At 54.4% G+C, this 27,052-nt stretch overlaps 8 protein-coding genes across 8 annotated transcripts; 2 read left to right on the forward strand and 6 right to left on the reverse strand.

The window, feature by feature from the left end:
- Window positions 1-445: 445 nt before the first annotated feature.
- On the reverse strand, window positions 446-1,260 carry CCMA1212_003671 (5-demethoxyubiquinone hydroxylase; the record flags this gene model as incomplete). The annotated part of the gene is made up of 2 exons (XM_073701011.1): window positions 446-979; window positions 1,063-1,260. 2 exons carry the CDS (start codon window positions 1,258-1,260, stop codon window positions 446-448), a joined length of 732 nt encoding a protein of 243 aa, XP_073560595.1.
- A 575-nt stretch (window positions 1,261-1,835) lies between these two features.
- On the forward strand, window positions 1,836-3,944 carry CCMA1212_003672 (uncharacterized protein; the record flags this gene model as incomplete). Its single annotated transcript, XM_073701012.1, has 4 exons — window positions 1,836-2,023; window positions 2,196-2,932; window positions 2,990-3,126; window positions 3,192-3,944. 4 exons carry the CDS (start codon window positions 1,836-1,838, stop codon window positions 3,942-3,944), a joined length of 1,815 nt encoding a protein of 604 aa, XP_073560592.1.
- Window positions 3,945-4,461: 517 nt separating this feature from the next.
- Window positions 4,462-6,208, reverse strand: CCMA1212_003673 (uncharacterized protein; the record flags this gene model as incomplete). The annotated part of the gene is made up of 5 exons (XM_073701013.1): window positions 4,462-5,136; window positions 5,334-5,438; window positions 5,519-5,701; window positions 5,823-6,019; window positions 6,142-6,208. 5 exons carry the CDS (start codon window positions 6,206-6,208, stop codon window positions 4,462-4,464), a joined length of 1,227 nt encoding a protein of 408 aa, XP_073560593.1.
- Window positions 6,209-8,312: 2,104 nt separating this feature from the next.
- On the reverse strand, window positions 8,313-11,163 carry CCMA1212_003674 (uncharacterized protein; the record flags this gene model as incomplete). The annotated part of the gene is made up of 3 exons (XM_073701014.1): window positions 8,313-9,506; window positions 9,568-10,523; window positions 10,665-11,163. 3 exons carry the CDS (start codon window positions 11,161-11,163, stop codon window positions 8,313-8,315), a joined length of 2,649 nt encoding a protein of 882 aa, XP_073560598.1.
- An 83-nt stretch (window positions 11,164-11,246) lies between these two features.
- On the reverse strand, window positions 11,247-11,621 carry CCMA1212_003675 (uncharacterized protein; the record flags this gene model as incomplete). The annotated part of the gene is made up of 1 exon (XM_073701015.1): window positions 11,247-11,621. A coding segment is annotated over one exon (375 nt), but the record flags the coding sequence as incomplete, so codon positions are not given.
- A 2,920-nt stretch (window positions 11,622-14,541) lies between these two features.
- Window positions 14,542-16,414, reverse strand: CCMA1212_003676 (SET domain-containing protein 8; the record flags this gene model as incomplete). Its single annotated transcript, XM_073701016.1, has 4 exons — window positions 16,132-16,414; window positions 15,870-16,076; window positions 14,854-15,735; window positions 14,542-14,655 (listed from the first exon to the last, which is right to left on the reverse strand). Exons 1-4 carry the CDS (start codon window positions 16,393-16,395, stop codon window positions 14,542-14,544), a joined length of 1,467 nt encoding a protein of 488 aa, XP_073560596.1. The 5' UTR covers window positions 16,396-16,414.
- Window positions 16,415-16,920: 506 nt separating this feature from the next.
- Window positions 16,921-23,511, forward strand: CCMA1212_003677 (uncharacterized protein; the record flags this gene model as incomplete). Its single annotated transcript, XM_073701017.1, has 5 exons — window positions 16,921-17,014; window positions 17,142-17,151; window positions 17,240-18,359; window positions 18,418-18,432; window positions 18,880-23,511. The coding sequence occupies 5 exons, from the start codon at window positions 16,921-16,923 to the stop codon at window positions 23,509-23,511; spliced, it is 5,871 nt and encodes a 1,956-aa protein (XP_073560597.1).
- Window positions 23,512-24,619: 1,108 nt separating this feature from the next.
- On the reverse strand, window positions 24,620-26,573 carry CCMA1212_003679 (uncharacterized protein; the record flags this gene model as incomplete). The annotated part of the gene is made up of 3 exons (XM_073701018.1): window positions 24,620-25,954; window positions 26,018-26,168; window positions 26,227-26,573. 3 exons carry the CDS (start codon window positions 26,571-26,573, stop codon window positions 24,620-24,622), a joined length of 1,833 nt encoding a protein of 610 aa, XP_073560600.1.
- Window positions 26,574-27,052: the final 479 nt, after the last annotated feature.

Consider the following 27,052-nt stretch of genomic DNA (forward strand, 5'->3'; position numbering starts at 1 on the left):
AAGTGCCGATTGCGAATCATCTCATTCTTGAAGACGGCGAGGCTAACCGCATGCTTCACAGTAATTAATCAATCTTTCTCTTCTTTGACTCTTATTTTTCTTTCTCTCCTTTCTGTCCTTTAGTGCTCATTGGGACGGCACAGCGAGTTGGAACGGGAGGGCTTACTTATGGCATTTATAGCGGGATAGAGAGGTTATATTATATACATACAGCAGTGAAAGCGGATCACAGGCCTGACTGGGCAAAGGCAAGACTGGAAGCCATTCAGCCCCAGTCGCACGTTTTTACATTTCTCTATAGATTTCCAGAACCTCTTGTTAAAGCTTTCGTTCGCTTTTATGCCTCGCATACATACTCGTAGCGAATTGCATAGATGATAATACATGAAGCATATATCCTATATACTCTTCTGACACGCACGCCGTGTAGCTGCAGGAACCTCAATCACACCCTTTCACTCACCCATATTGCGCCGCGGCAGCCAGCCCTTATAACATTCGTCAGGAGCCAATGAGGCTCTGCCTTTTTGGCGTCGTTTTCCACGGCGTGATCCAGATGCTCCAGTTCCTCGTCTCGTATCCTGCGCAGCGTCTCCACGAGCTGCTTGATCTCGCCGCTGACGTCGTAACCCTGCGCTTCCCACTGGGAAATCATCTCCAGGATGGAGCGGATCTGCTCGTTGTAGTGGCTCCCGATCTCGGTCTCGACGGCCTCGGTGCAGGCCATGGCTGCCTCGCGGCCCATGACGGCGGTGGACCAGCCGAGGCCGCTGGCGAGGACGGACCAGAGCGGGTAGAGGGCCGTGGGGCGGACGCGGTGCTTGTGGATGAGGTCGTTGAAGGTGGTGAGGTGGGCGGCTTCCTGATCGTACATGTGGGCCATGAGGGGGCGGAGGTGAGGGTGCTTGCGGGTGATGACGGGGGTTTGGGAAGAGTAGATGAGGGTTGCGGCGAGTTCGCCGGCTTGGTTGACTCGGAGCTGCGGTGCTTGATTAGCGACATTGTATACTTTGGGATATACTGGCTGATGAAAAGGTGAGACGAGAGGCAGGCTGCGCTTACGGCGGAGGAGAGAAAGTCGCGCTGTTCTTGGGTGAGAGGCTTGAGCTTCTTCTTTGGTGATTCTGCGCTCGGCTTCTCGGGGGATGGAGGTGTGGTTGCTCGGAGGACGGCGCTGGTGGAGAGAGGGCGAGAGGGAGTCTGGAGGAGGCGTCTGGTGAGGCCACCGGCCTGCCTAGCGAGACTTCGCGTGGATGCCATTGCGCAATTGGGAGGCAGAGAGGCTGCCGATGTGTCGGAGAGGAACGAGAGGGATTGTTGATTGCATCACCAGTTGAAGCAGCTCTCTCGACATCATCGAATCGCATGATGCCGGCCTGCATCCGGTAAGACTGCCGATTGGCTGGTTTCCGTCTGCCCCGGACTAATGCTTTTCCGCCACGAGCGTTGGCGCGTTAATTGGCAGGCGAAGCGCAGTAGCGAGTCGCTGGGAAGGCTGGCGCTGAGGTTCTGAAGGCGTCGCTCTCTCTCTCTCTTCTCTTACTCTCTCCTTTATTCTCTCCTGCTGGCCATTTGCTGTGCGAATCCTGCGACTCGGAAAGCCGTTCACAGCGATACACGAGATTCGAATTACCCTCTTAATTCTCTTTCCATATTTCCATTCTGCTCTTCGGCGTCCAGACGCCTAATCCACCGACTCGAACCGAAGCATTGTCGCGTTTGCCTTGCTTTCATTGAACGCTGTCAACATTCTCGGGCTTTTCTCGCCACCGCTCCCACCCCCTTGAAGGCATCTCTCGGCCGTTGATCAGAGGGACTACGGCAATACCTTCATCATGGCCGATATCGACGACGAGCTCCTCGCTCTTGCGGGCGGTGACTCGGACGAGGAGGGATCCGTGAGCGAGAGCAGAGAGCCGTCGGCGTCGCCACCGCCTGCCTCCGAGGATGAGACGCCGAAATCACCAGAGACCAAGTCGAAGCGGCGATCAAAACAGGAGGATTCGGAGGATGAGGGCGAGGCGTAAGTGAATAGTTCCTACCTCTTATTGCGCTGCCGAGCAGCTGGGGGGCCATTCAGAGCGAACAATAGATGTCGCGGCCACTCAGTTTCTCCTCACAATGGACTCAATTTCCCTCCTCGTCGGTCATCGAGCATTTATTAACATGTGACTCTTCCATCTTCCGCTCTTCAGATCCGATGCTCCTTCACACAACTCCCTAGAATCAGCTTCGATGGACGAGTCCGACTCTGACGCGGAGCCTGCGCGCGGCGCGACTCGCTCTGCCCCTGCCGCCGGTGCCAACGATGACGACAAGTATCCCGTCGACGGCATGTTCATGAGCGAGGCGGAAAAGGCTGAGATCATGGCCATGCGAGAAGTTGAGCGAGAGCAGATCATCGCGGAGCGAGTTTCTGAGATAGAACGTCAGCGACAAAACCGCCTTTTGCGACAGATGGTCAACAACGTGGAGATTGAGGAGCGCAAACAGGTCAAGAAGAAGCGTAGCGCCGACACTGCCGAGCTTGAGGACGGCCTGCGCAAGGTATCGAGGACGAAGACGGCCAAGGGCAGCGAGTCGGCCATTGACTCCTTTCGCCGGGCTCGCGCCGAGAAGCAGAGACGACAAGAGGACAGAGAGAGGCGGAGGGACGACGTGTCGCCAGATGGCCGGGAGTCTAGAGAGCCAGAGGACAGTGACGATGAGTTTGGACAGACCCGCACTCGCTCGCCGGAGAAGGCCGCAGCTAGGGAGCTGCCGCCACCAGAGCTTCGCGATTTCGAACGGGTCCGCCTCGGCCGAAACGAGTTTGCGCAGGTTTGCTCTACGCCCGGCTTCGAGGCGGCCATCACGGGATGCTACATCCGCATCGCTTTGGGGCCCCATCCCGAGACAGGTATCGAGCAATACCGCATGGCTCTGATCAAGGGTGAGCCTCTACCCCCGGCGTCGTTTGCTTGCTACATGTGCTAACGATGCTGTGCAGGATTCACAACTAGCCGGCCATACGCTTTGAACGGCCCTCAGGGCTCTTTCGTCACTGACCAATACGTCAAGGCCGCCCACGGCAAGGCTGTCAAGGAATTTCCCTTTATTGCAGCTTCGGGTGGTTCGTTCACAGAGGTACTGTTGCCTGACCCTCACCCTTCTCCCATTGGCAGACCATCGTGCTGACGAGTAACGTCTAGGCCGAACTGAATCGATACAAAGTGACGTGCAGCAACGATGGTGTCCCGTTGCCTACCAAGGAATTCCTCGTCAACAAGATTGATGATATTAACGCCCTGATCAATCACAAGTGGACGAATGAGGAGATCAAGGCCAGACTGGCGAAGCGCAACGAGCTGCGTAAACGCTTTGACCCACAGGAGCGCCAGCGGCTTGCCAATCTTGTGGAGGAGGCGGCCCAGCGAGGCGACGACCAAAGGGTTGAGGAGCTCCAAGCAGAACTGGAAAAGCTGGGTAGGGAACGGCTTGCCTTCAAGACTAGCCTGGGGCCGTCCAAAAACCCAGAGGCCACCAAAGCTTCTTCGGAACAGGACCGACTCGCAGAACGTAACCGAGAGAACCGTCGGCTCAACCAGGAGGCGGTCCGGAAGGCTCAGCTCAAAGAAAAGGCCAAGGCGCGAGAGATTGAGATGGCCCTTAAGCGCGGCGAAGTCATTGAGGAAGACTACTCACGACGACTACGAACCAAGGCCAAGTTCGTGCACGACGTCAACGAAAAGGTCGGCGAGAAGCCAGAGACTCCAAAGGACAACGGCTCGGCCGCGGCGACCAACGGGACTAAGGGCCCTTCATCATCGCAGATACTGCCGCACCTGGCGAAGCTGCAAGAGAAGCACTACTCTGAGAACAAGGGCCTGCCGACGATTCACAAGCCCATCATGGACGACGATGTGATTGGAGCGCTGGACTTGGAGATTGACGTGGAGATTTGAGCTACGGGCTTCAGCCTCGGTTTCCTGTTATAGGACTAGATTATTGTTGCTTCTACTATTTCACCTTGACGCACTCTCCTTTTTTTTAATGAGTGGATATTGAAAAAAGAAAGGCGGGCAGTGGACATGAAAGACGGGCATATTTGGAGTTGGACGGAACGGAATGGATTTTGAGCACCAACGGTTACTTATCGCCTCCGCTGCGAAAGGAGAGAGGGCGAGAGGACAAAGCAAATGATGAGGTAGAGCGTGTACATAGATGGGAAGATTAGGAAATCAACGACTTGATGATGATATATGCTGTACTGTTCTGCCGTGTGCTGTCTATTGTTTGATCTGAGTCTTGTCCGTCTACCGATCATTAAGGATGTAAAAGCAATTCATTCCCGAACCCAAGCAAGTCCCGATTCCGCCAAAACAAGAGAATGCAATGATTGAAGGCAATAGCATCATAAAAAGACGACAAACAAATAACAACACGCTATTCTGGCGATGCCATTATAACAGTATACCCCATCTACTGCCCCTGGAAATTTCTGAAAAAGCCAACGTCGAACTTGTCCAGCCGGCCCTGCAGGCGCCTGTACCAGAAGAAGCTGGTGGCGATGGCATTGACGAGGATGACGCCGCAGGTGGTGCCGAGGCCGGACTTGAGCGCGCCGAGGATGGTGCCGATGCTGTGGGCCTTGGGACGGCGGGCTATGGCATTCTTGCTATCGTCGTTGGGATTTGGGTCTGCGTCGTCGTCGTCGCCGTCGAGGTCGTCTTCGATGCGGGAGCAGACTTGGAGGAAGAGTTGGGGGTTGTCTGTTACGACGCCGTCGATGAGGACGGGTGATGGAGGAGATTGAAGGGCGAGTTTGTCTTTGTCGTCTGCGAGGGATGACGATGACGAAGACGAAGAGATTGAGAAGGGGGGAGGTGAGCAGGAGGAGGAGGAGCTGGGGATGTTTTTGCGGATGCACCACTCCATCCATTTGGGCTGGTTGACGGTCCAGGCGAAGACGGGGCGGGAGGCGGCCTTTGCCCTCTTGAGGAACCATGTGCCGAGGGGCCCGACGAGGATGAGCTGAAGCATGTTGAAGGCGAGGTTGGGGATGGGGAGGAAGTGGTTTGAGTAGGAGAGGGAGGTGGAGATGTGGGCGAGGGGGTGGGAGGGGAGGTGGTGGAGGGCGGCTTTGATGAAGGTTGCCTGTGTTTGTTTCTGTTAGTTTTCTGCCCTTTGATTGTGGGATTGTTGGGGTGATTGGGGGTAGAGGTTTGTGGAAGGTGGAAAGGGGGGTTGGTGGAGGTTGAGGGGAGGGTGAGATGAGGCTGTAGCAAATACACGAGAGAGCATTGGGAAGGGAAAGAGAGGTTATTGGAAGGCAAGATGAGGGATGAACTCACGTTCCAGCATCCAAGGATGATGCGTTCATCCCACGGAGTCGCAGACGACACTTCTGTAAGAGCACACGAGATGGCCCGCAGCAAATCATCGGCATTGTCGTCAATCTATAGAATACGTCAAAGCAATCAGCAAATGTCCTTCCTCATAACAACTCATACGTCTCCTGTGTGCATGAGTTGCTCACCTTGATGTCCAGCAAGACCCAAATCTTGTCCGTCTCCGGCCCAGAGACGAGATACTCTAGCAAATCCACCAGTCTAGGCAACGCCTCATGCGGCCCCTGAAGAGTCCGAAGACTGGAGAGATAGGACCAAGTACAGTCCTTGATGAGTAGATCGACGCCAAAGCATCTTTTGAGGGAGGGATCCTATTGTCCAACTCATTAGTTCCTGCTTCACCTCACCTCTCTCTCTCTCTCTCTCTCTCTCTCATCTCATTACACATGAATCATCATCATCATCATCCGCAGCAGCGGCATCAAGACTTACATGAGAAAGCACAACGACGCCATCCTTGGAAAGATGGACATCCGTCTCGAGCGCATGCGCGCCAACATCCACGGCCTTGCGGAACGCGGCCATGCTGTTCTCCGGGAGAAGGGCCTTGAAGCCGCGGTGGGCGATGGCTTGCGGGAGGGAGCGCGAGGGGTTGCGGCGCGAGGGGATGGCGGAGGCCCATTTTGCGGCTGTATTTGATGTAACCGTTCCAGTCAGTCTTTCATAGCAAAACGTTGATGATGGTTTTGATGGTGGAGGATATGGTGAGGATGGAGTAGTTGGTGCTGATGGGGTCTTTGGATATACGTACGTTTTGGGGCGGCGATGCTGCGGTGGTAAGGACGCATCAAGGGCTGTCTCTCCGCAGGAGCCGTCATCCTCGAGTCTTTCTATGTCTATGATTTTTTTTCTATTGGTTTTGATGAAAATATGCAGAAGAAAGAAATAAAACAAGAAGAGAACAAGGGCGGTTTGTTGGTTTCCTTCGTAATTGGAGTTCTGCGGAGGAAGAGGAGGAAGAGGAGGAGGGGGGGCGACTTTGTCCGGCTGGTCGTCGTCACGCAGGCGTCTTCGATTGGGCGGATATAAGTCGCTGCTTCAAAGTCCGGACTCCGATGCGCCCGTTGTTGCCTCTTTATCTATATCACACACAGAGAGAAGAACAAGAAGAAGAGAAAGAAGAATCAAGACAAAAAAAAGAGAGAGCGAAGAACTAGTTCTCTTCATCTCGCTTTTATACGCATCACGAAAATGCATCTCCGTCCATCCAATCCATCTAGACCAGTATCCATACATACATCTAAACATAGAGGGTGTCAGGTAGGCATTTGACTCGAGAAAGAGGTACTGTAGGAGAAAAAGAGTCCACTAAATAGAGGCTTCCCAAATCTCGCATATCAAGTGGGCATGAGGAACCACCTGAACATGCACAGCAACATGCGCCTCCGATTTGACCCTCTTTAGCTTGTTTCTTCGGTGTAATAACTCTTGGATTGCCCCTGAACAAGGTGTCTTGTCGCCACCTGATTTATATATATATATATATATATATATATTTGTTCCTTGGCTAATAACGCAGTGCCTACCTACCTAGGTATCAAGGTGGTGTGTTATCTGTACAGTAGGCAGTTGTGAGAGACGTCTGTGCTAGCAACCCGAGTTTACCTAAAGCTGTGGAACATGATAAGCACCTTGTCTGCGGCTGCGGGAAGTGTTAAAGTAGAAATCTCACGGGTGCCCTTTAATGATTTACGCCACTCCATCACAGCAACATCGCCTCTGTTCACAACTCGACTGTACCTTTTCGGCATTTCAACTCACTCGGTCCACATGCAGACACACACTTACAGGTAAAGACACGCACCCACCCACCAAAACCACACTCCCTCTCCCTCTACGTCCATCCACGCCCTCAAGTAAACAGCTCACACGACAACACACACCCGACCCCTTATAGCATCTAGAATCGTCGCAAACTGGAAATTTCCCAACGTGCTACGTTACAAAACCGGCTCAAACCACTAATCAAACAAGATTTCTCTTTCTTCTTTATTAATAACCCCCCTTCCCTCCTTGATCCCCTGTCCGGCACAGCCGCGAGTCATCGTCCCGCTCAGGTTTCCCTCTCCCCAATCAGGAGGCAGAAACGGGCCAGACAGTCCGTCGCTAAGAGAGATAAAGTACCGTGTTTGCCGGCCAGACAATGGGAAAACGTGCTTCGCCGCAACGGAGATTGTGTCTACCTTCGTCGGCTTCGTCCTATACACCAGCTTGGAATGGCATCCTATACTTACTTTTCCTCTCGACGCAGCCTCTTTGTTTTGTTCATGCATCTTGACGGGTGCCCTTTGGTACATACCTGTACTGTCATCGATCTACCACCTGTGCCGCATCATCGCCCAAGTGGGTAAGCAAGGGTCCAGGCAACTCGAAAGCCTCGATTCAACATGCTGGTTCATGCACAGATAAGATGCCGCCAAACCATCACGCATCAGGGATCACGGAGAATATCAAACAAACTTCTTTTTTCATATTCGTCGCGACGGTGATGCGGATCCAACGGGACCACGTGGTGTCAACAGAAATCATGCAATGGAAATCAACAGACATATACACTCCAACACTCCATTCGTTCGCCCATCCATCCATATCCTGCCCATCGCGCAGCCCAATCCGATAGGCATGTGGTCCCTCATATCCTCGTGGCAGCCTCGAAGCCACTACCAAATGTTTTTTTGGTCTGCCGAGTCATAAGAAATCAAAAAAAAAAAAAAAAAAAAAAAAAAAAAAAAGGAAAAAGCAGCAGAAAAGTCCGCAACAAATCGCTCCAGCATGTGCGCCAACCCAGCAAAAAGGACTGATGAAAAAGAACCGTTACATCGACAAGCAGCGGTTTCAGATAAACCAAGCGCCTCGTATCGCCACCGCACCATAGCGCCGTGGAAACAGAAAGAAAGCATCCATGATAGCAACGCCCATTCTTCACAAGGACAGCCCGTGAAGCCCGTTTGTTGAGAACCCGTCGCCGTTGTGATAGTTGACTCCCTGCAGCTGCTTCCCGTAATCAACGTTTCCCAGGCTCAGCCCCAGCTCCGAGGGCGACACTTCCTCCCCCGAGCTGAGGCTCTCGTCGCTCATGCTCAGCACGCTCTGGGGTGGCGCTGGGTTGTTTCCAAACTCGCCAATGTTGAAGTTGCTCAGGTCAAAAGCGTCCGGCGACCAGTCGCTGCCCGTCGAGTGGCTCGCCATGGCAGCCTCGATGCTGGCGCCTCCGTAAATCACGTCATACACGTTATTCATTCCGCTGTCCATGGACCCAACCAGCGCCTCCCAGTCGGAGCTGGACATGTTGGGCGTCTTGGCGGCTTGCTGTCCGTGGTTCATGTAGCCCTGGCCGCCGTTTTGCACACTCATGTGCTGTCCCTGCATGTTGCCGGGGGGAGACGTGGCGTGCTTGTTTGGGAAGGGAGCGTCATTGAGCGACAGGTAGTCGAGGTTCGGCCTCGTCTGGGCGCTGGGAGAAACCCTTGGCATCTGCGACGCCGACGTCTGGCGCTCTTGCCGGTGCCCATCAAACGACTGGCGCGACGGCGCCTGCTGGCCATTTCCGTTGGGGCCCTGAAGCACCGCCACGCTGCTCATCCAGCGCTTGTCCTGGTGACGGGTCAAGTCCGTCTCGCTCGCCGACGTCGGGAACTGCCCAGCCATTGGCGGCGAGTTTTGCTTGGGAAAGCTCGTCGGAGGCGATGCGCGACGGGAGCCGGACGTCACCGACGACTTGCGGACGTGCTTGTTCATCAGCGCCGGCGCCGACGGGTCGGTGACGGTGATGAGCACGCTGGCGGCTCGTTCCAGGTCCACGAATCCCGGCGACTGGTTCTTGCGAAGCGTCTGGAGGACGTCATTGACCAGGCGCTCGTCCTCGCGCAACAGCTTGCTGTCGCGCTTCAGGTCAATGGCCTGGTATAGGAGAGTAAGAGCGCACACGGCCAGCAGATCGCACTTGTTCATGCAAAAGGAAAAGGAGAGGCTTCGCTCTTCCAGAAGCTGTGCAATCTGGATAATGTGCTTGCTGGATTCGCTGATGGAGATGAGCGCCGGCGCAGCCTTGGGCCCGAGGTTCGACCCAACGGCCGGGCGGTAGATGAGGGTGCGGATGTAGTAGTAAGTGAGTGACTGCCGTCCGTCTGCGTTAGCCTCTTGCTCAGAGCATCCTGTGTGTCATGCTTCCACTTACCAAAAGAGGTGATCGGCTCCCAGTGACATCGCGCGACGGCTTGCCCTGGGCGAAGTTGAGCCTCAGGTGGGCTGGCAGCTCTTGGTACCAGCCATCCAGCTCGGCCTCAAAGGCGCCCATCTGCTGTAGCGAGAGCTCGTAGCTGGCACTCGCAGGGTAGTTCTTGTCCAGGACACGAGCGAGAATGCGGGTTGCCTTGAAAAGTGCCAGGGCGCTGGAGATGCGCGTAAACTCTCCCGGCAGCGTAGGCAGGAATCCCTTCTCCGTGACGTATTCATCATCAGTGTCGGATGGGTATTCCGCTTGGACATCCTCCTCCTTGAGCATCTTGGGAAGGCCGGTGATGGCAGCCGTCATGGCGTCCAGGGCGTACAGCGTCCAAAACACCTTTTTCCTCGTCTCGAGCGTCAAGGCGCCAAAGGAGAAGCGCTTTTGGCTCTGGTGCAGACCTAAGCGGTGAGAAAGACCCACGGCTACGCACTTGTAGTGCTGGAGGCGACGATAGTCGGCTCGGACGGTGCAGTACAGCAGAGCCAGCACAAGGCACTGCAATGTGCTCATGGTGTTCTCAAGCATCAGAGACTCGAGCGCTCTCGTCCATTGGTACTCGCAGGCAGCCACTTGCGGGATGTCTGGAGACTCGGACGAGAGGCCGGCGAGGGAAAAGACGAGGTAGAGCTGTGCGAGCTTGTAGTTGCACTTGACCCTCTCGGGGTCATTGACAAACTCTTCATAGATGCGGAGAAAGCTGGGCTTGTGGAGGACAGGGAAGAGGGGTGCCCATTCCTGGAAGAAGACGTTGACGCATCTGTCCGAAAAGATGCGAGGGGGGATTCTGGAGATGTGGTCCGGCAGCTTGGTTACCAGAGGAGTGCAGCCTTGGATGTGCAGGAAGGCATCCGGGGTAAAGTCACTGCATGGCTTGCCGCTGTCTTGCATCTTACGCTTGAGGGAGGCTATAGAGAGGATACGTCAGAACTGAGGCAATGGGGCTTTGGGGAGCAAAAGGCTGTGCGTGCACATCTATACGCTGTGTGCCGGATGGGGAACGCAAAGGGAACGTCGTGTGTGGAACAGTATCAAGGACAAGGACATACCGATAAAGGCGCGCCCGCTTGATGAACCCATAAAGTATGAGTCCGAGTTCTCGACACCCAGCAGCAATTGTGTAGCCTGCACTCGGAATGTGTCCTCCTTCATCGTGGGCGAGTCCCTGGGGCCATCCGGTGACACCGGTGTGGCCATGGATGTGACTGAAGGCCTCCGTCGAGGGCCGTTGTGGTTGTTTGAGTGCATCGTCGACAGCATTTCGATTTTCTCATCCTTTTCGTCCAGCAGGTCCTTGAGTTCGCGGACCTCGCTCTCGAGCGCGCGCACCCGCTCCTCGAGCGATTCCGTGTATCCGCGCGGGAACGCACGCCGGCTCAGCTTGTCGCTGGTGCGGCACTCGAAGCCGACCGAGGCACATTGTGAACATGTCGGCCGGACGCCGTCGCAGCGGATCTTCTTGCTGCGGCAGCGGTCGCAGGCCTGGGCAATGCGGCTCTGGGCGCTGTTGCCCACCTTGATGACCTTCATAGGCAGGATGCCCGGCATGGTGGCGGCGGCGATCCGAGCGTCGCTTGAAGATGCTTATGGGGAGGAGACGAGGTGAAGAGATCGATCGAGTGTGGTGTTGGTCAAGGCTCTACGGGAGAAACGCTTGGGGACTGGGGCTTGCTTCGCCCACCAGCCGTTGGTTGGCGCAACAGGGCGGATTGGGAAATGCGCCGCAGCGGTTGGTGATCTAAGCTGGGCGTGGCTCGGGTCGGGTCGCTTCTCGAAAAGCACGGCGATGTCGTGGTGGTAGTAGTAGTAATTGATTGTGAACTGCTCGGGTCATGCGAAGGTGAAGGATTGAGGTGTTGGTCTCCTGGTTGGCGGTCGAGAAGATGCGGATCGGCCGCGAAAGAATATTGTGGGGGGTGAGAGATGAGGTGGAAGGGAAAGGGAACAGAGACGAGGAGCAGAAGAATGGCGAAGTGGAGCCTAAAAAAGGACAAAGGAGCGCCGCATGAAGGTTCGCAGGCAACATGAATCAAATCCCGGGGAAGGGGATTGGCCGGACTGATGGCATGCAATGCGCTGGAGCTGGGCTGCTGGGCGCTGTACACAGGGCCCTAGAGGTGCTACAGCTGCTCTGCCCCGGACGCTAAAACTTACGCTCCAGTGCTAATCAGCGCCTGGGCAGCCTGTATCTTCCGCGCCCACACGAGGGTTGCAACCAACTGCCAGCCGGCCTTACGATGGCCCCGAATCCCAGACCGCGAATCTGGGTTATTACTCGTACATGTATCATGACAGGCCTCGCTTCGAACCTCGTTACGACCGCAAAAGTACAGTAGCATTGCCTCGCATCGCATCGCGACCATCGACGTTCTTCTTGCGGACTGCACACAAGGTACAAGCATACCTAGGTACGAAGCACAAGTCAGTACCTCCCAGCACAAAGCCACGCCAGCCCGCCCAGTTTGCTGATGCAAGCCGCACGCCCCTAAAGAGGCACATCGTCGCCGTGACTGGACGCAAGCCGGGCTGCCGTGCTCCACAGCTCTGCAACTCGCTGTTGGGTCTATCCTCGGGTCGCGGGCTCCTGACGTTGTTCCCTCTCTTCTTCAACGTGTGTCGTCTTTTCCTCATCTTCTTCGCTCGGCTAGTGGCCAGGCCACGAGATGCGAGGGTCGCCCCCCACTCCGGCTCTTCCTCTTTAGCCATTGGTGATGGATGGCTTCTGGGATCAACCACCGACTGTGCGACTTGCGAAACTTGTACTAACGATCCAGCTGCTTTTCTAGCTTGCCAAGCATTTGCCATCGAGACCGACAACGATGTTCGCAATAATGGCAGAACGTTATCCTCATCCTCATTCCATTGCAAGCAAAGAAGACGCTGACACAGCGGGTTGTCTGTCTCGCGCTGAAGAAGCAAAGAGAAGAAAACCCTTACCCAGCATCGCGACATTTTCAGCCCGACCGCCGCAACTCGCATGGGATGCCAACCCGGAACCCACTTGGGCTGGCCATTCAGTCGAGCGCTGTCCCTTCTCCGATATACGGCGGCGTGGGAGGGTCTGACGCGGGATTCAGGTCGAGCGCAAGTCAAGGAAAATGCAACCCAGTTGTCCCCAACAACCAAAGTACAGCGAGCAGCTACCGAGCCCGCGTTCCCTCAGCCTCTGCCGCCTGCTAAATACAGTACTCTTTCTCCCCCTTCGATAAGCTGTCAATCTCACCGCGGAGCCCGGTCTCTTTTTTTTTTTTTTTTTTTCACGCCAAGCCATCACGCAGGAACTCTCTTCGAACTCGCTCTAGAACACGCTTCCTAGCCCTTGTCAATAGCTAGCGCCGAGAGAAGCGTCGACCTGTGGCCTGATTTACCCCAGATTTCCCGCCTTCTGAGGCGCACATGGTGCGGGGTGGGAAAAGCCGGGGGAGCAGCTCGTTCGCCCTTCTTTCTCCCTTGGGCTTGTCATGGTCTACCGTGCAAAGCAAGTTACTTCGTACGAGGGACAGCGGATACTGGTGACGACGGAGACGGGAAATGGAGCGGAATCTCCATGCCTGGTGGCGTTCCGTAGATACAGTAAGTACTTACGTACATTTGCAAGACCCGATCCATCAGCCAACCTACCTAAGGTACCTAAGTACTGACTTGGTTGCTTTGGCACGGTGTACATGCCTAGAGGTACCGATGCTATTTTCGCCTCCCTCTCTCGTCTCACGTCTCCTCGATAACGTGACTTCTACAGCCATTGCAGGACAACGTGATGCTTCCTTCGCCAGCCTACTCGGATGCAAAAAGACGGCATTGCCGGAATCGACAGATTAAACCGTCGGCCTTCCATCTTATCGCGATGGACTCGGCGTGTATTGAAATCCCCCGACCAAAGCATCTACACGTCGCGTTTAGCGGACAGACCGGCACAGCCGGACCCTTGTCTGAATGGCCGTCAGCTTCCTTCACTGCCCCCAACTCCGAGGCCACGCGACACCGCATAGAGCTGCTAATGGAGATGCATCGTTGTGTACGCTACTCCGTGCTTTGTACGGAGTTGAATGTAGGTTTGCAATTCCCAGCCGGGAATTGCATCGGAACCTTGGGGTGTCTTCGCTCAAGGTGCTGCTTCAGTTCAACGTTCACACCCAAAATTCATTCAGCCTCTCCCCAAGCGTCCACTGTGTCAAGCCATCGTCAGATCGGCAACTCCCAAGTTTGTGTCTTCGTCGGCACATCTATTATCCTTGATGACCATCTCTAGCGCTCCAACATCCCCGTATTTTTGCGCCAAAATTTGGGGTAGTGGCATCTCAATGCCAAGGTTAGAAAGCGTTTGGCTAACAGACCTGGGACAAGGGTGCCATCCAAAGGGAAAGCTTGGAAGTTTAAAGTCATCCCAGCGTGCTGGTCATGCCATTGACAAGTCCCAACCATGACGGGACATCACGGGTTGACCTGGGATCCAGATTCTCATTAGGGTTTGATCAAGATCTCGAACACCATCGTAGTGCCCGGGTCCGTCCCAACAGCTTCATGATTAAGAGGTGAAACGATGTTCAAGCCACTGGCAATCTCTTGGAACATGGAATGCATTCATCGCCTGTTCAGGCCATGATTTAGAGCCCTTTCAATCGATAGCTCAGTGTTAGTCTATTCGCTCCCACCCTCCGCACCATAGTTCGTTCGAGCGGGATCACGATAGACGGATTCAACACGAAAGCCTCGAAGCCACAGGAATTACGATACAGGCAAATACCCAGTCCAGTAGGCAAGATGCCTCACCTCTCAAATGACTCCCCTTCATCGGGTCAAGCCGGCGCAAACCCCATGAATCAGAAGCCGTCGATCCCCCCGCCATCGTACCAGCAAGTCTCGATACAGGGCAAATCAGCGCTTCCCCGGCTGTTCATCCCACGCACGCGTGGCTATTCCGGCCGCCTAGCTGAACTCGTCGTCGTCATTGGACACCGGGCCAGGCGCTTGCTCGTTTTGGACGTCTTCCGTCGACCCGAGATATGTCACCACGTCTGCGTCCAGAAGCAGCCTCGCCTTCTGTGGAATATTTACGTGGTTGCATTAGCACTCGTTTTCGCAAAGGGCTTCTCTGATGTTCAAGCTTGGGGACTTGGCCTTGTTTGGGCATGGCTGGCTGTGCCCCTCCGACCGTAGGAATACCAACCATGTCGAGATCATGGCAAAGGGAAGGGGACAGACATGGTTCGAAGAAGAGAAAAAGGAAAGCATCCGTACCTCGTTTTCTAGCGCCTGTGCCACTCCCTGCAGGACCTGGGTTTCGAGATCTCGCAAGGTCTCAGCCGCTAGCCTGCACTCCGCACGGGGCTCGTTTGCTGCCGCGTGAGATTGCTCCGTTGCCCCGTATGAGGCCCCGGAGGAGATTCTGTCCAGCTGCATCGCAACCCGCTCCTCCAGCACGGCAACTGCTCGAAGCTTAAACACCTGGTGGAGAGGGTGGCTCTGCACGAACGTCTCGAACTCGGTCGTCCTCTCTGTGACGTCCTCGTCTTGCCAGAAGAGCTTCAACTGGCGCCCCCCTGATGTGTCTTGCAGTACTCGGAACGCAAGGCCGTCTTCCTCGTTCAGGATGAGCAGGTACAGGAACGGGCTGAACCACCGGACATCATTGTCGGTTATAGATAGTCGTACAGTGGGGGCTCCTTTGTAGATGTGAAATTTGGCCCTTCCAAGAGGGTCATCAGGCAATGCCTCCAGGTGTAATGTTAACTCTTTGACAGATGAGTCTGGATCGATGAAGCCGTAGCTAAACAGCATCTCAGCTGCCGACTTGGCTTCTCCATATGAGATGGTAATCTCTCCACCTGCTTGAATTCTGGACCCTGACCTCGGAAGCAATAGTACATCGCCGTCAGAACTTTCATCGTAGTATGCCGAATGGTTATGCGAGTGGTTTGCCATGTCCAGTCCGGGAACCATGGCATGACCGGATTGAGGAAGCTCCAGGCACCGCGAGCGGTACCAAGAATCTGCCAAGGTCCAATCCTCCAACGTTGCAGATTCAGAGAGAAGGGTGTTCCAGAAGGGTAGGGCTGATGCCTGCTCGCATAGCGTATCGTATTCGCTTGAAAGTGTAGATAGCTTGGCACTCACGGCGGCCTGTATAGGGAGTGTGAGCGTTCATCTAGGATTGCATAGCAGCATCTCATGCGTTGCGACCCGCCTTGGAGCTGTCAAACGCAGGAAACCCCCGACGGGTAAGATATATAAGGGGCTGGAGAGTTTGAGTTTACCTCGAGAGAAGTTCCCCTGAGTAATTCCCTCTCGTCATTCGTCCACATGGTGGGAACGGGGATGGGGCGAGGTAGGAACTTGATGTACTCGGTCCATGGCGTTGAGGCAAACGCCCTTGTACCTGAAGACGTTGCTTTTGATTGAACAAGATGGGTCAACAGATATAGCATGATATCACCTCTGGTGCTCTCTCCAGATGTCAGCATCTGTCGTCGTGAGGGTTCCGTCACCAGAAGCGCAACTGAACTTGACGGTACCTACCCGGTGTCCAGCAACGTCCAGCAGCTGCTTGAAGTTCTGATCGACCTTGGCATACTCCTCCACTGCTTCGGCGGATAAAACAAGATCCCGGGGTATTCGGAGAATCGCTGCCGGGCCGGCAGCATCATGACCCTCCTCCGTGATATCATGCTTGGCGACGAGGCCGAACCCTTTGCCTTCAATGTCTCGTATCTCTGCGTTGACAAAGTCGACATTGTTCAGCAAAGCCCAGGCTGGGAATGCCTCGATCGATAATTGCGCCATGGCAGGAATCTTGAGAGGTCTGCACGATCTCAAGTTACTGTTGGCGAGTTTGTTTGCCTGAGGATGGACTCGTTCAATATAAGGTTCTCCTGGCATGTGTTAAACATGGAATCTGGAAGTACACTTAGATAGAAGGCTAGGAGGGGCATGTAGAGGCAGAGGATGGGTACATTTGTCTCGGCGTAAAATCTCATCAAAGCCAGGTACTACTCTTGGAGTCGGTACGAGATTCCCAATAGCTGCGCTTAGCCGCTAGGTAGTAAGTACCTTAGGTAGGTACTTCATCGTCACATCACAAGCGTCCACCCACTTGCGCCAACTTTTGCATATCACCGGTCCAATTTTTTTTTCTGGACGTTTCTGCGATATCTCACCTGCTGTCTCTCCTGCGATTTCTACGCATCCGTCTATATTCGACATTGATAAGCTCACTGTTAGACATTGTCTTACTTTAGTATCTCAACAACATCATCCTACCGATATATCTTCGCTCTCCCTTCAACTCGAGATTCCGCGCACCCCGCCATGCCTCGCGATCCCCTCATTGGGCTTGTTGGCAAGCCTTCAGCTGGCAAGAGCAGCATGCTCAACAGCTTAACAGATGCTTCCTCCAAAGTTGGTCAGTATTGCCCTTCACTTTTGCATCAGCTTGGGGCAACAGGGAACCAGAAGGCGACAGCGAGAGAGAGACCATGGCCCATCTTCCCGATGTATTCCTGCGCTGCTGCTAACATTTCTTCCTACAGGCAACTTCCCGTGAATAGTCGCCCGCCTACCCCATCCCGCTCGAAGAAGAGCTCGCGAAGCTGACTTGGACATTTCTCACCTTGTTCTTGTGCGACAGATTTACCACCATTGATCCTCAGCGGGCGATAGGATACCTCCAGATCGACTGCGCCTGTGCGCGCTTCAACCTGTCAGATAAATGCAAGCCCAACTACGGCTCCTGCGTCAACGGTCGACGGTCGGTACCGATTGAGCTTCTCGACGTTGCGGGATTGGTGCCTGGTGCGCATCAGGGCCGCGGCCTGGGAAACAAGTTCTTGGACGACCTGCGACATGCCGATGCGCTCATCCACGTCGTCGATGCGTCCGGGACGGTCGACGCCGAGGGCAAGGAGACGAGAGGCTACGATCCTTCGGTTGATATTGCCTGGCTGCGCAGCGAGATTGTGGCGTGGATCTTGGGCAACCTGATGCAGAAATGGGGAGGCATCAAGCGGCGGCATATCGCAGTCAAGGCCACGGCTGTCGAGACACTACAGAACCAGTTTTCCGGCTACGGATCCACGCCGGTAACAGTGCAGCGGACGCTGGATCGGTCGGGCGTCAAGGAGCCGCTGGAGGAGTGGTCCGACGAGACGATTGAGCACATTGTCAACTGCTTCATCGACGAAAAGTTCCCAACGGTAATAGCGCTGAACAAGATCGACCACCCCGACGCGGACAAGAACATCGCCAAGATCGCCAAGATGCAGGACCCCAACACTGTCGTTCTCTGCTCGGCAATCTCTGAAATCTTTCTGCGGAAGATGGCGAAGCAAGGGTATATCAAATACGTGGAGGGAAGCGAATTCATCGACACGAGAGAAGACCTCATCGAGCAGGGCGACCCCACAGGCGGCGGCCTCAAAGAACTCGACGAGAAGAACCGGAATCGAATAGAAAATCTGAAGGACATGGTGCTGTACCGCTTCGGATCCACGGGAGTCGTGCAGGTGCTGTCCAAGGCAGCTGAACTGCTCGGCTTGGTCCCCGTTTTCCCCGTCCGAAACACGACAACGTTCAGCTCAGGGGCGTCAGAATCCAAATTTGTCTTTAGAGACTGCGTGCTCGTAAGGAAGGGCCTGACAGTGGGCGATGTGGCTCGCAAAGTAATGGGTGACGCGCCGATTGCATTTGTGGAAGGAGTTGGAAACATGAGGGTCTCTGAAGATGACCCTGTCGCGGTAGGGAAGAATGATGTGAGTTGTAAACCATGCACAGCAGCTTCGAGGGATGCATATGCTAACTGCGATCTAGATTCTGTCTTTCAAGGTTGGACGGACATGATGAAAGCGACGAAGGTTTGGGATAGATGATTGCTTTCAAGCTTGCGCGGAATAGAGGAACCTATCATACATCCATCTATATCTCCTGTTTCCATGACACCTTTCTCCATATAGCATTCATTATCATGAGTGAGCGCGTTGGAAAAGCTTGTTCAACGGCTGGTCATCAATGAAAGCTTGGATGGATCGTCCCTTTGTGTCGCTTGATTGGAGAGCTGAAAAGCCGCAGGATATCGTATTGACAAGACATTGATTGGGAGCTGAGAGAATCCACTATCACCAAGCTGCAGCTGTCACGAGATGATCACAGCCGCAACTCTGCTCCTACACACCACCACATACGACAACAGCAAACGTGCTCTGCCATGCAATTCTGATGGCAAATTCAATAGAGCGTTTCTGCCGTCCAACTTCCACAAGTGATCTCTGTCAGCGACTCAGCCGGGCCGGACAGCCGTCGAAGCAGAATGTCGCTGGGAGGCAGCCAACTGCCCGCGCCACGAAAGAGCTGGAGGCATTACAAGCCCTACAGCGGTCCATGATTGACGAGTTTGCCCAGAACCCGAGCGAAGCATACGCCATTGAGATAACACCGCTGGCCTCCTTGGTCGATGTGGACGACTACGTGCGCCTGTTCGACAGATTCCACAATGCCATCGCCGCCGCCGCACTGGACGGCAAGATGGTCGACACGGAGCTTCTGCGCGCATTCGAGGCCTTCCTGCACTGCCGCCAGACGGGCCTGGCTGGCAGAAAGCTCAATCTCGGGAGCGCCATGCTGTCTATACAAAAGGCGCTGGACAGGGCCGTTGACGCAGCCCACAATCAGACAAAGTACAACTCGATCCGTGCGCTTTCCACCGTCTTAGATGCGATGAACGAAGTCAAGGCGGGAGGCATCGCTGATGTGCAAGTGCAGAGCTTGCTCAAGCGGCTGGAGAAGCTGAGAGATCACAATGAGCTGCGTCTCGCCGAGGCCGCGAGTTACTCGTATCAGGCGCTGCTGGCCATTCCGACGGATGTGAGCCCCTGGAGGAAAATCGGGAGCAGCGCCGTCAAGACTCTTATGGGCGGTGCCAGGGTTGCTGGCTCGGTCTGGTCTCTTGATCCATCGAAACTTGTCGAGGGGCTCGTCGACTTGACGGAGGCGCCCAAACTGATCAGCCTCATCATTGAGGTCGTCAAGTCGTGCGGTGACTTGGTAGGGAGTGCGTCTGGCACGGGCAAGGCGTTTAAGACGCTGAAGAAACCCAAGGATTGGTATATTGCGTTGCGGGCGACTGATGGATTGGTTTGGGCAAATGCGCCCAAGCATCTGGAGGCTTTGCTTCGGCATCCAGACCTGCCGTGTCGAGAAGTGAAGGACTTCCTCTGCGGTATTTGTGCACAGCTGGAGATGGCAAGGAGTCTGAACCATGAACCAGTATGTGACGTGTTGGAGGCATTCATTACCACTCAAGCAAGTCGGACCAAATCCTGCCGTGTCCTAGAATGGGCTCGACTCGTCACCGGATCACCGCAGCTTGACTCTCCGAACTTGCCAAGGTACCGTCGCCGCAAGGTCTACCACACAACCGTTGAACGCGCGAAAGCCATGCCTCAGCAGCCTCGAAGACAGTTGCTGGACAATGCATGGCGGAACTGTCACAAAGTCCGCGAGTTTTATGCAGACCAGATGCTTCGAGATCATTATGCAGATGAAGACCTCAAGCTGCTGAGAATCGAACGACTCGACGGTAGCAAACTATCTCTGGAAGAGTGCTATATCAATCTTGCTGTTGTTCGAACCTCCGGGGATAATATCTTAAGATCGGATTCCGACAGTCCGTCACCCTCTCCCTTCTCTATCCTGCGCCGTCTGGAGATATGGGAGCCGCCGAAGACGGAACGCGTCGACTTGGAAGCTCTTTTCGACAGAAGAAGTATTGCATCAGTAGGCGCGGCCATAGATGGCTCTTCCCAAGATATGCCCATGCGGATTCTCATCCGTGGCCAAGCGGGCGCGGGCAAGACAACGCTCTGCAAGAAGCTGGTGCACGACTTCCTCTGCAAGGGCATGTGGGCTGAGATCATCGATCGCGTTATTTGGATCCCGTTACGCCAGATCAAGGGCAGCCTCGAGTCAGGACAAAGTATCTCGAATCTGATGAGTAGGCCACTCCCTGACGGTGAAAAGGCTGGTAAGGGCACACTTGGCGAAGCCCTGGAGGGATCGTTCGAGGAAAACCCCGGTAGGACGCTCTTTATCCTTGACGGCTTTGATGAGGTCTACCGTGAACTGTACACTCCAGGTAACGAACTGCTTATCAAGCTGATTAATGTGCCTCGAGTCATCATAACCGCTCGCCCGCGAGGCGTCAATCGCGAGCTCTTCCAGAACATCCATCTGGAGCTCGAAACGATTGGCTTTTATCCGATTCAGGTGAAGCAATATATCGAGAAGCATGCTGGCGATAAAGCAGCAGAAATTCATTCCTTCATCGAGGGCCACCCTGTGGTAGCTGGCTTGGCTCGCATTCCGATTCAGCTTGATGCCGTCTGCTACAGCATGGTGGCTGGGACGTTGGACGGCAGCAGTCCTCCGGGGACCATGACCGAGCTGTATCATGCCATAGAGGGTTCTCTCTGGAATAAGGATGTCGAGATGCTGGATAAACGTCGCGAAGGCAGCGATGAACCGGTGTTGAAACACGAGGCCGAGGCTTCTTATCCAGACGATGTCAGACGACTGTGTCAGGCCGAGGTCAACGCTCTCCAGGCTCTTTCTTTCACCGGGCTCGTGAACAACATTGTTGAATTCGACCCAGTCTTTCTCAGAAGCTTCCATGACGTGCAGCATACAATCACGAGCAATATCCCTACGCCTAAAGCACAGCCATGGTTTACGGACTTGGACAAGCTCTCTTTCCTAAGAACATCGGATGGACCGCTCACACCAAGCACTCGAAGCTACCACTTTCTGCATTTGACGTTCCAGGAAATGTTTGCAGCGCAATTCTTCGTCCAGCATTGGATGTCGAAGAAGGATATCATGGTCTTTGATTACGAGTGCAAGGACCCAACCCCTATCGGACCGGAGACTTTTCTGCTGAGGGAAAAGTATAACCCAAGCTATGATGTCTTCTGGCGCTTCGTTTCCGGCATCATACAGCTCCAACGGGACGAAAGAGCCTTATGCCGCTTCTTCCAGGCGATAGAGAAAGAGCCGAGGGATTTACTTGGCCCTGCGCATCTACGCTTGACTATGCATTGCTTGGCGGAGGTGAACAGCAAGGCATATGAGCCGGCCGCCTTTGCGGACGTTCGCCAGTCCGTGCAAAGCAGGATGAAGGAATGGCTCTTTCTGGAGTCCGAAATCTCGACGAAAACGATGCGACGTCTGGTGGGAGAACCGGAATATCCAGTAGAGCTGCTGAGAGAGGCGGCTGGTATGATGGGCGATGACAAGAACAGCCTGCGGACGTCCTTTATCTACGGGCTCTCGGCTCGCCCGAGAGTCAGCCCGAGCTTGGTGGACCTTGTGGTTGAATGGTCTCGGGATTTTATCGATGGCTACGACGATGACGAGTACGACTACGATGAGGGGCGCTTAGACCTAAGCCTTGCAACGATGAGCCTCCTTTGGCACGCACCGAGGTCAACCCCTTCTACACTTGCTCTTCTCTCGAAGCTCCTCGACCATCCGGACAGGCACATATACCAACAGGCGGCAGTCACCGTATGGAAGGTTGCAGAGAACCTGACCGAGACCGAATACAATCCGTTGATCGCAAAGGGTTTGGTTGAGTGCCTCAGTGTTCGTAACGCTGACACCAGGGTGGGTGTCTTGACACTAATGAGAGACATGCTGGATTTGCCGGCAGACGCATTCGAGCGCTTGCAAAAGCTTGCACATCAGCGTCCAGTGTGGCTGGGGGCTTACAAAGATGCTGATAAAACATCGCTTTATGAAGACCCGGAGAAGATGAGGAATACACTTGTAAAGCTGGCAGAAACTGCAAATATTGAATCCGTTGAGTTGAGCGTCTCAGATGCTCTCGAAGAGCAAGAAACAGAAACACCTCTGCGCGGCAGGGCAGAGATAATCTCGGACACTCTTCGACGCTGGAAAGACGACATGTACAATTCGAACTATGTTGTCAAACTGGAAAGCGTCGAAGACGTGGTGTTGCAGCGTCTCGCTCATTCTGAATACAGAGACGATGAATTCGCCACAATGACTCTCGACAGCTTCACGGTCGATGCCTTGTTCGATATCCTCGGCACCAAGAATCACGGTTTGAGTGATTCACGAGTAGAAGGACTCGCCAAATTCCTGGCCAGCGGGGGAATGTACTACGATATCTTTGACATGCTCTTCGCGTGCTTCACTCACCAAGAAGATGCATTGGCGCAACTGGCGGTAAAGCTCCAGCGTCGACGCTATGATGCGCCGATAGTTCCGCCAGATGCCATTTTCAACAGTGTCGCCGAGTTGGTGGGCGGTTCGGGGCCTCTTCACAGGGCAGTCGCCGCGGTCATCATGAATCAACATCCTCGTCTGCCTCCCTGCGTTTGGGAAACACTGCTCGACGGTCTGGAGGCTTGGGAGGACAATGTGAGAGAGTGTGCTCTTTTATTCCTGGCGACGGAGTGGGAGCACGAAAAGGTCATGGACATGTTGATGGCCAGGTTCAACGTTCCGAAGGAAAATGGACGCCCTGGGGCTTTTCCCCCACAGCTGTGTAAGCTTATTCAGGATATTGCGTTTCAGGCACTGACGAGCCCCAAGGCAGAGGCCATGCATTTCAAGTTTTGGGCCGTGGATGCTGTGCTTAAGTACCCTGCTTCGGGGATCATGGGCCTTGTGGTGCGTCTGGAGGAGAAACACTTGGCTGCCGTCTACCAGCTGTGGTTGGAGGAAGCTCTTGAGGAATCGTTGAGTTGGCGTGTCGAGGGTAAGCGAATATGCATTAGGACGTCGTCGGGTGTTGTTGTTGCGGAGGGCTTAGAGAGTGAGGAGGTGGTGTTGGAATTTGTGAGGAGGATCAGGGGTGTACGGGCTACAATGAGGATTCCATGGTAAGTAGACGGGGGGGTGTAAAGACGATTTCACGACTTGAAAATCTTGGACGCTTCACATAGTTTGATGTTGGAACTGTCGTCCTCGTGTTCCCCCACGGTTGAAGGCCTTCGTCCTTCGTCAGGCGTCCTTCTTGGTTACTATCTATGGAGGGTGTTCCGATGCGAACGATCTTCTTCCTTATGAAGTAGCCGTTGTACTTGCAGCCAGAAGCAACTTCCTAAGGCTTCAGTGGCATATTTCTTCTTCATTTAATGTCTCTCTTTCACTCACTACGTCAAGTGGAAGGGAATTCCTACATGTAATTCACCCGGACCCGGATCCGAAGAGGTGGAGCCCCCTCCGGATGATCTGCATCAAAGAACAAGACAGAACAGAGCATGACAGTTGATAAACACAAAGGAAGAAGGTTATATACTGCAAACGCAGCCTCAGTCATATTAGATCTGATAAAATAAAAGGGGAACAAAAGAACAGAATTTTATCTAGCCTTTTAGCTACGACCATTCGAACAATTCATCTCGACGATGGGGGGGCATACTAGGGCAAGTTCGCTCACCAACTCCACTTCCCACAAGAGCCACCATCATGTATGAAAATGCCGCACGATCTAGACATCAGAAAAGACATCTGGTTCCGTGGTCTAGTTGGTTATGACATTTCGTTAACACGTTTAACGCCACCGAAAAGGTCCCCGGTTCGAGCCCGGGCGGAATCACCACTTTCTTTTTTCTTTTTTGGCTCTTTTTCCACTCAGGACGGAGTATCGTAAATTTACCTACGTAGTTAGGTATGCCCTTCTCTTCTTTTTTTTTATCGGTATAGTCAGACGGTGAAGGACATGTCTACCTAGGTATGTTTGTATGCTGAGGGTCGGAGTTTCTGATATAATTTGATAAACTTTTAATTACCAGTCAACGGCGTCTAACGTATTCTCGTAAATCGTGCCAACAAACGTAGTCCCCATCATCCAAGGTTTGCACGCTTCTATCCGTCTAACCCCCCTTCCCTCATTTTTTGGCTAGTATACAGAACATCAGTCTATCAACGTCTATGCTCAATCGCTTCCACCATTGTGACGATAGCTCCCCCCCCTTCAAAGAGGAGACATCTACTGCTCCTGTCTCAGCGGCCCGCCGCCAAACTCCACGCTCCGCAGCCCCAAGATCCTCTTGAACCTCAGCCACAGCTCAAACGCCTCCAGCTTGAGCTCAACTCTCACGAAGCCGAGCCAGGCAGCAAAGACACGCACCGCGTTCGGCGGCCACAGCATCGACCCGTTGCGGAGAATCTCCTCGAGCTGCTCGTGGAAGACGGTCCGGGTGCAGTACCGCGCCAGGATCATAAACGTGCGGATGGGGCCCTGGCTAGTGTGGAGATTCTCATCCAGGCTGCGCGTCAAGTCGTTCGTCTTGAGGATGAGGAGAATGATGCGCGGGACTCGGCCGAGCATCTGCACGAGATCGACAATGAGTCCCTCCTGCAGAGCGCCGCTCATGTTCTTCTCTTCGTCTGGCGTGCGCGTCTTGAGAATGGACCCTTCCTCGCTGACGATGCTAAAGTCGCGGCCCGTGATGGCAGAGGCGAAGAGCGGGAAGTCTTCCTCGCTGATGCCGGCCACCTCGTGGGCGTACTTCTTCATCCTGTCCATGTCGCCGTCAATCACGGCGAGCCACATCTTGGCGTAAGAGCGCCTCAGGGGCAACGGAATGTCGCGATAGAGGCCGTGGTCGTACAAGATGATGTCAAAGTTGGGTCCGCGGCCGAGACCGCGGCGGGTGGTGTTCTTGCGGATCGCGAGATTGCCGCCGTGGGGGTCGCAGTGCAGAGGAGCGCCGTCGCCAAAGATCATTTCGTTGAAGATGCGCGCCAGCGTTGCCGACACCTCGTCGCGGTCGATGCCGTTCTTGTCCAGGTACTCGAGATCGTCCGGTCGGCGACCGGATTCGTAGGCCATGACGAGAATGCGCTTCTTCGCCCACATGACCTCGGGAATGACGAGAGGCAGCGCAGGAATCTTTGCGAAATGCGCCTTCATGCGACGTGCGTTTTCCGCCTCCTCGCGGAAGTCGAGCTCCTTGGGCAGGGAGTAGTCCATTTCCGACGAGAGCCATTCGAGGTCGTACTCGGGGAAGAATCGCTTGAGCGTCGAGAAGGTGTACCTAGTAAGAGCAAGATCGAGAGGCGCCCAGGCTTCCAGCTCGGGGTGCTGGACCTTGACGGCCACTCTGCGACCAGTGTCTTTGATGGTTGCCAGATGCACCTGCGCAAGAGAGGCGGCGCCAATTGGCTCCTCGGAGAAGTCAGAGAAGTAGTCCCATAGATCCTCGTTGGTATCCCTCCGGAACATATCCTGAATGGATTCAAAGGAGGAGACGGGGCACTTGTCCTGCAGCGGTATAAACGTCGTCGTCCACTCGGGAGGTAGGAGGTAATTCATGGCACTCTGTCACCGCCGCGTCAGTTGCTTCTCGCCCAATTGCATCGCTCGATTGCGTTCTCGACCTACCAGGTGCTGTCCCAGCTTGATGAAGATGCCGCCATTCTTCTCCAGGACCCTGAGGGTTCGCTCGGCGCATCGCTTGTGGCAAGCCTTGAGTAGCTCGGCCTGCTTTTCCGGTTCCTCGACCGAGGACTTTGTGTTCAGCGTCGTCCGGTAGCTGTCGAGCCCGAGTTAGCCCGCTCTCTCGTCTCTTCCAGACACTGACGCGCACTCACTCGTTGATACAGACGGCCAGCGCAACGACCACCCTCCCCGTCCTCTCCGCAGCCTCGTAGCTGTTCTTGATCTCGTCGGTAAACGCCAGCGCCGCCGTTCCAGCCGCCGCTCCGGTCGACGCAAAGAGAATCAGCCTGGCATTCGGCCCAGACTTTGCGCCATCGTTGGCCCTCCCCTTCCCCTGCGACCACGTGCGCCCGGAGACAAATCGTCGCGCGAGAAGCTGTCGAGCCGGCGGCTTATTCGTGGTCCGAGCCAGTTGGCCGCGACAGATGGAGCACGTCCATGATGATGTTCGGTCACCTATGCGAGCCGTCGCAAAGGTCGATCTCGAAAAGATGTTCATTGGTGGTGCCGAGGGGCTTCTTTTAGAAGTGTGTCGACATGGAAGTAAATCTCAATGGGCGCGGTTCGGCATTATACGTAGACTATGAGATAGGTATCGTGGCGAATATAATAGTAACAGATAGAAACGAACAGGTATACACAGAGCGCCTGCCTTTTCGCTTCCAACCAGAAACAAAGGAAAGAAGTAATGAAATGAAATGAAACAGAAGCGATTCAAGTGCTTCTCGCAATGATCATGGCGCAATTACTGGAGAAACCCAGGAAGGCAAATCAGATAAAGAAGAAAAAAAAGGGGACGTTAAGGTAGTTCTATTTTTGTTGGGACCTTCTTTTTTGCGGTGGATAATTTTGGCGGCATTCGAACGACATCATCGCCAGATTTTCTCGGATTTTCTGGCTGCCGGCTCCTGATTCGCCCCCGACAGTCATGGTCCGCCCTTTTTTGCTGATCTTTGACATGTGCATCTGGGGCACGTG

This window comes from Trichoderma ghanense (genome assembly GCF_004382785.1).
Source record: "Trichoderma ghanense strain CCMA-1212 chromosome Unknown scaffold_3, whole genome shotgun sequence".
NCBI classification, from domain to species: Eukaryota; Fungi; Ascomycota; class Sordariomycetes; order Hypocreales; family Hypocreaceae; genus Trichoderma; species Trichoderma ghanense.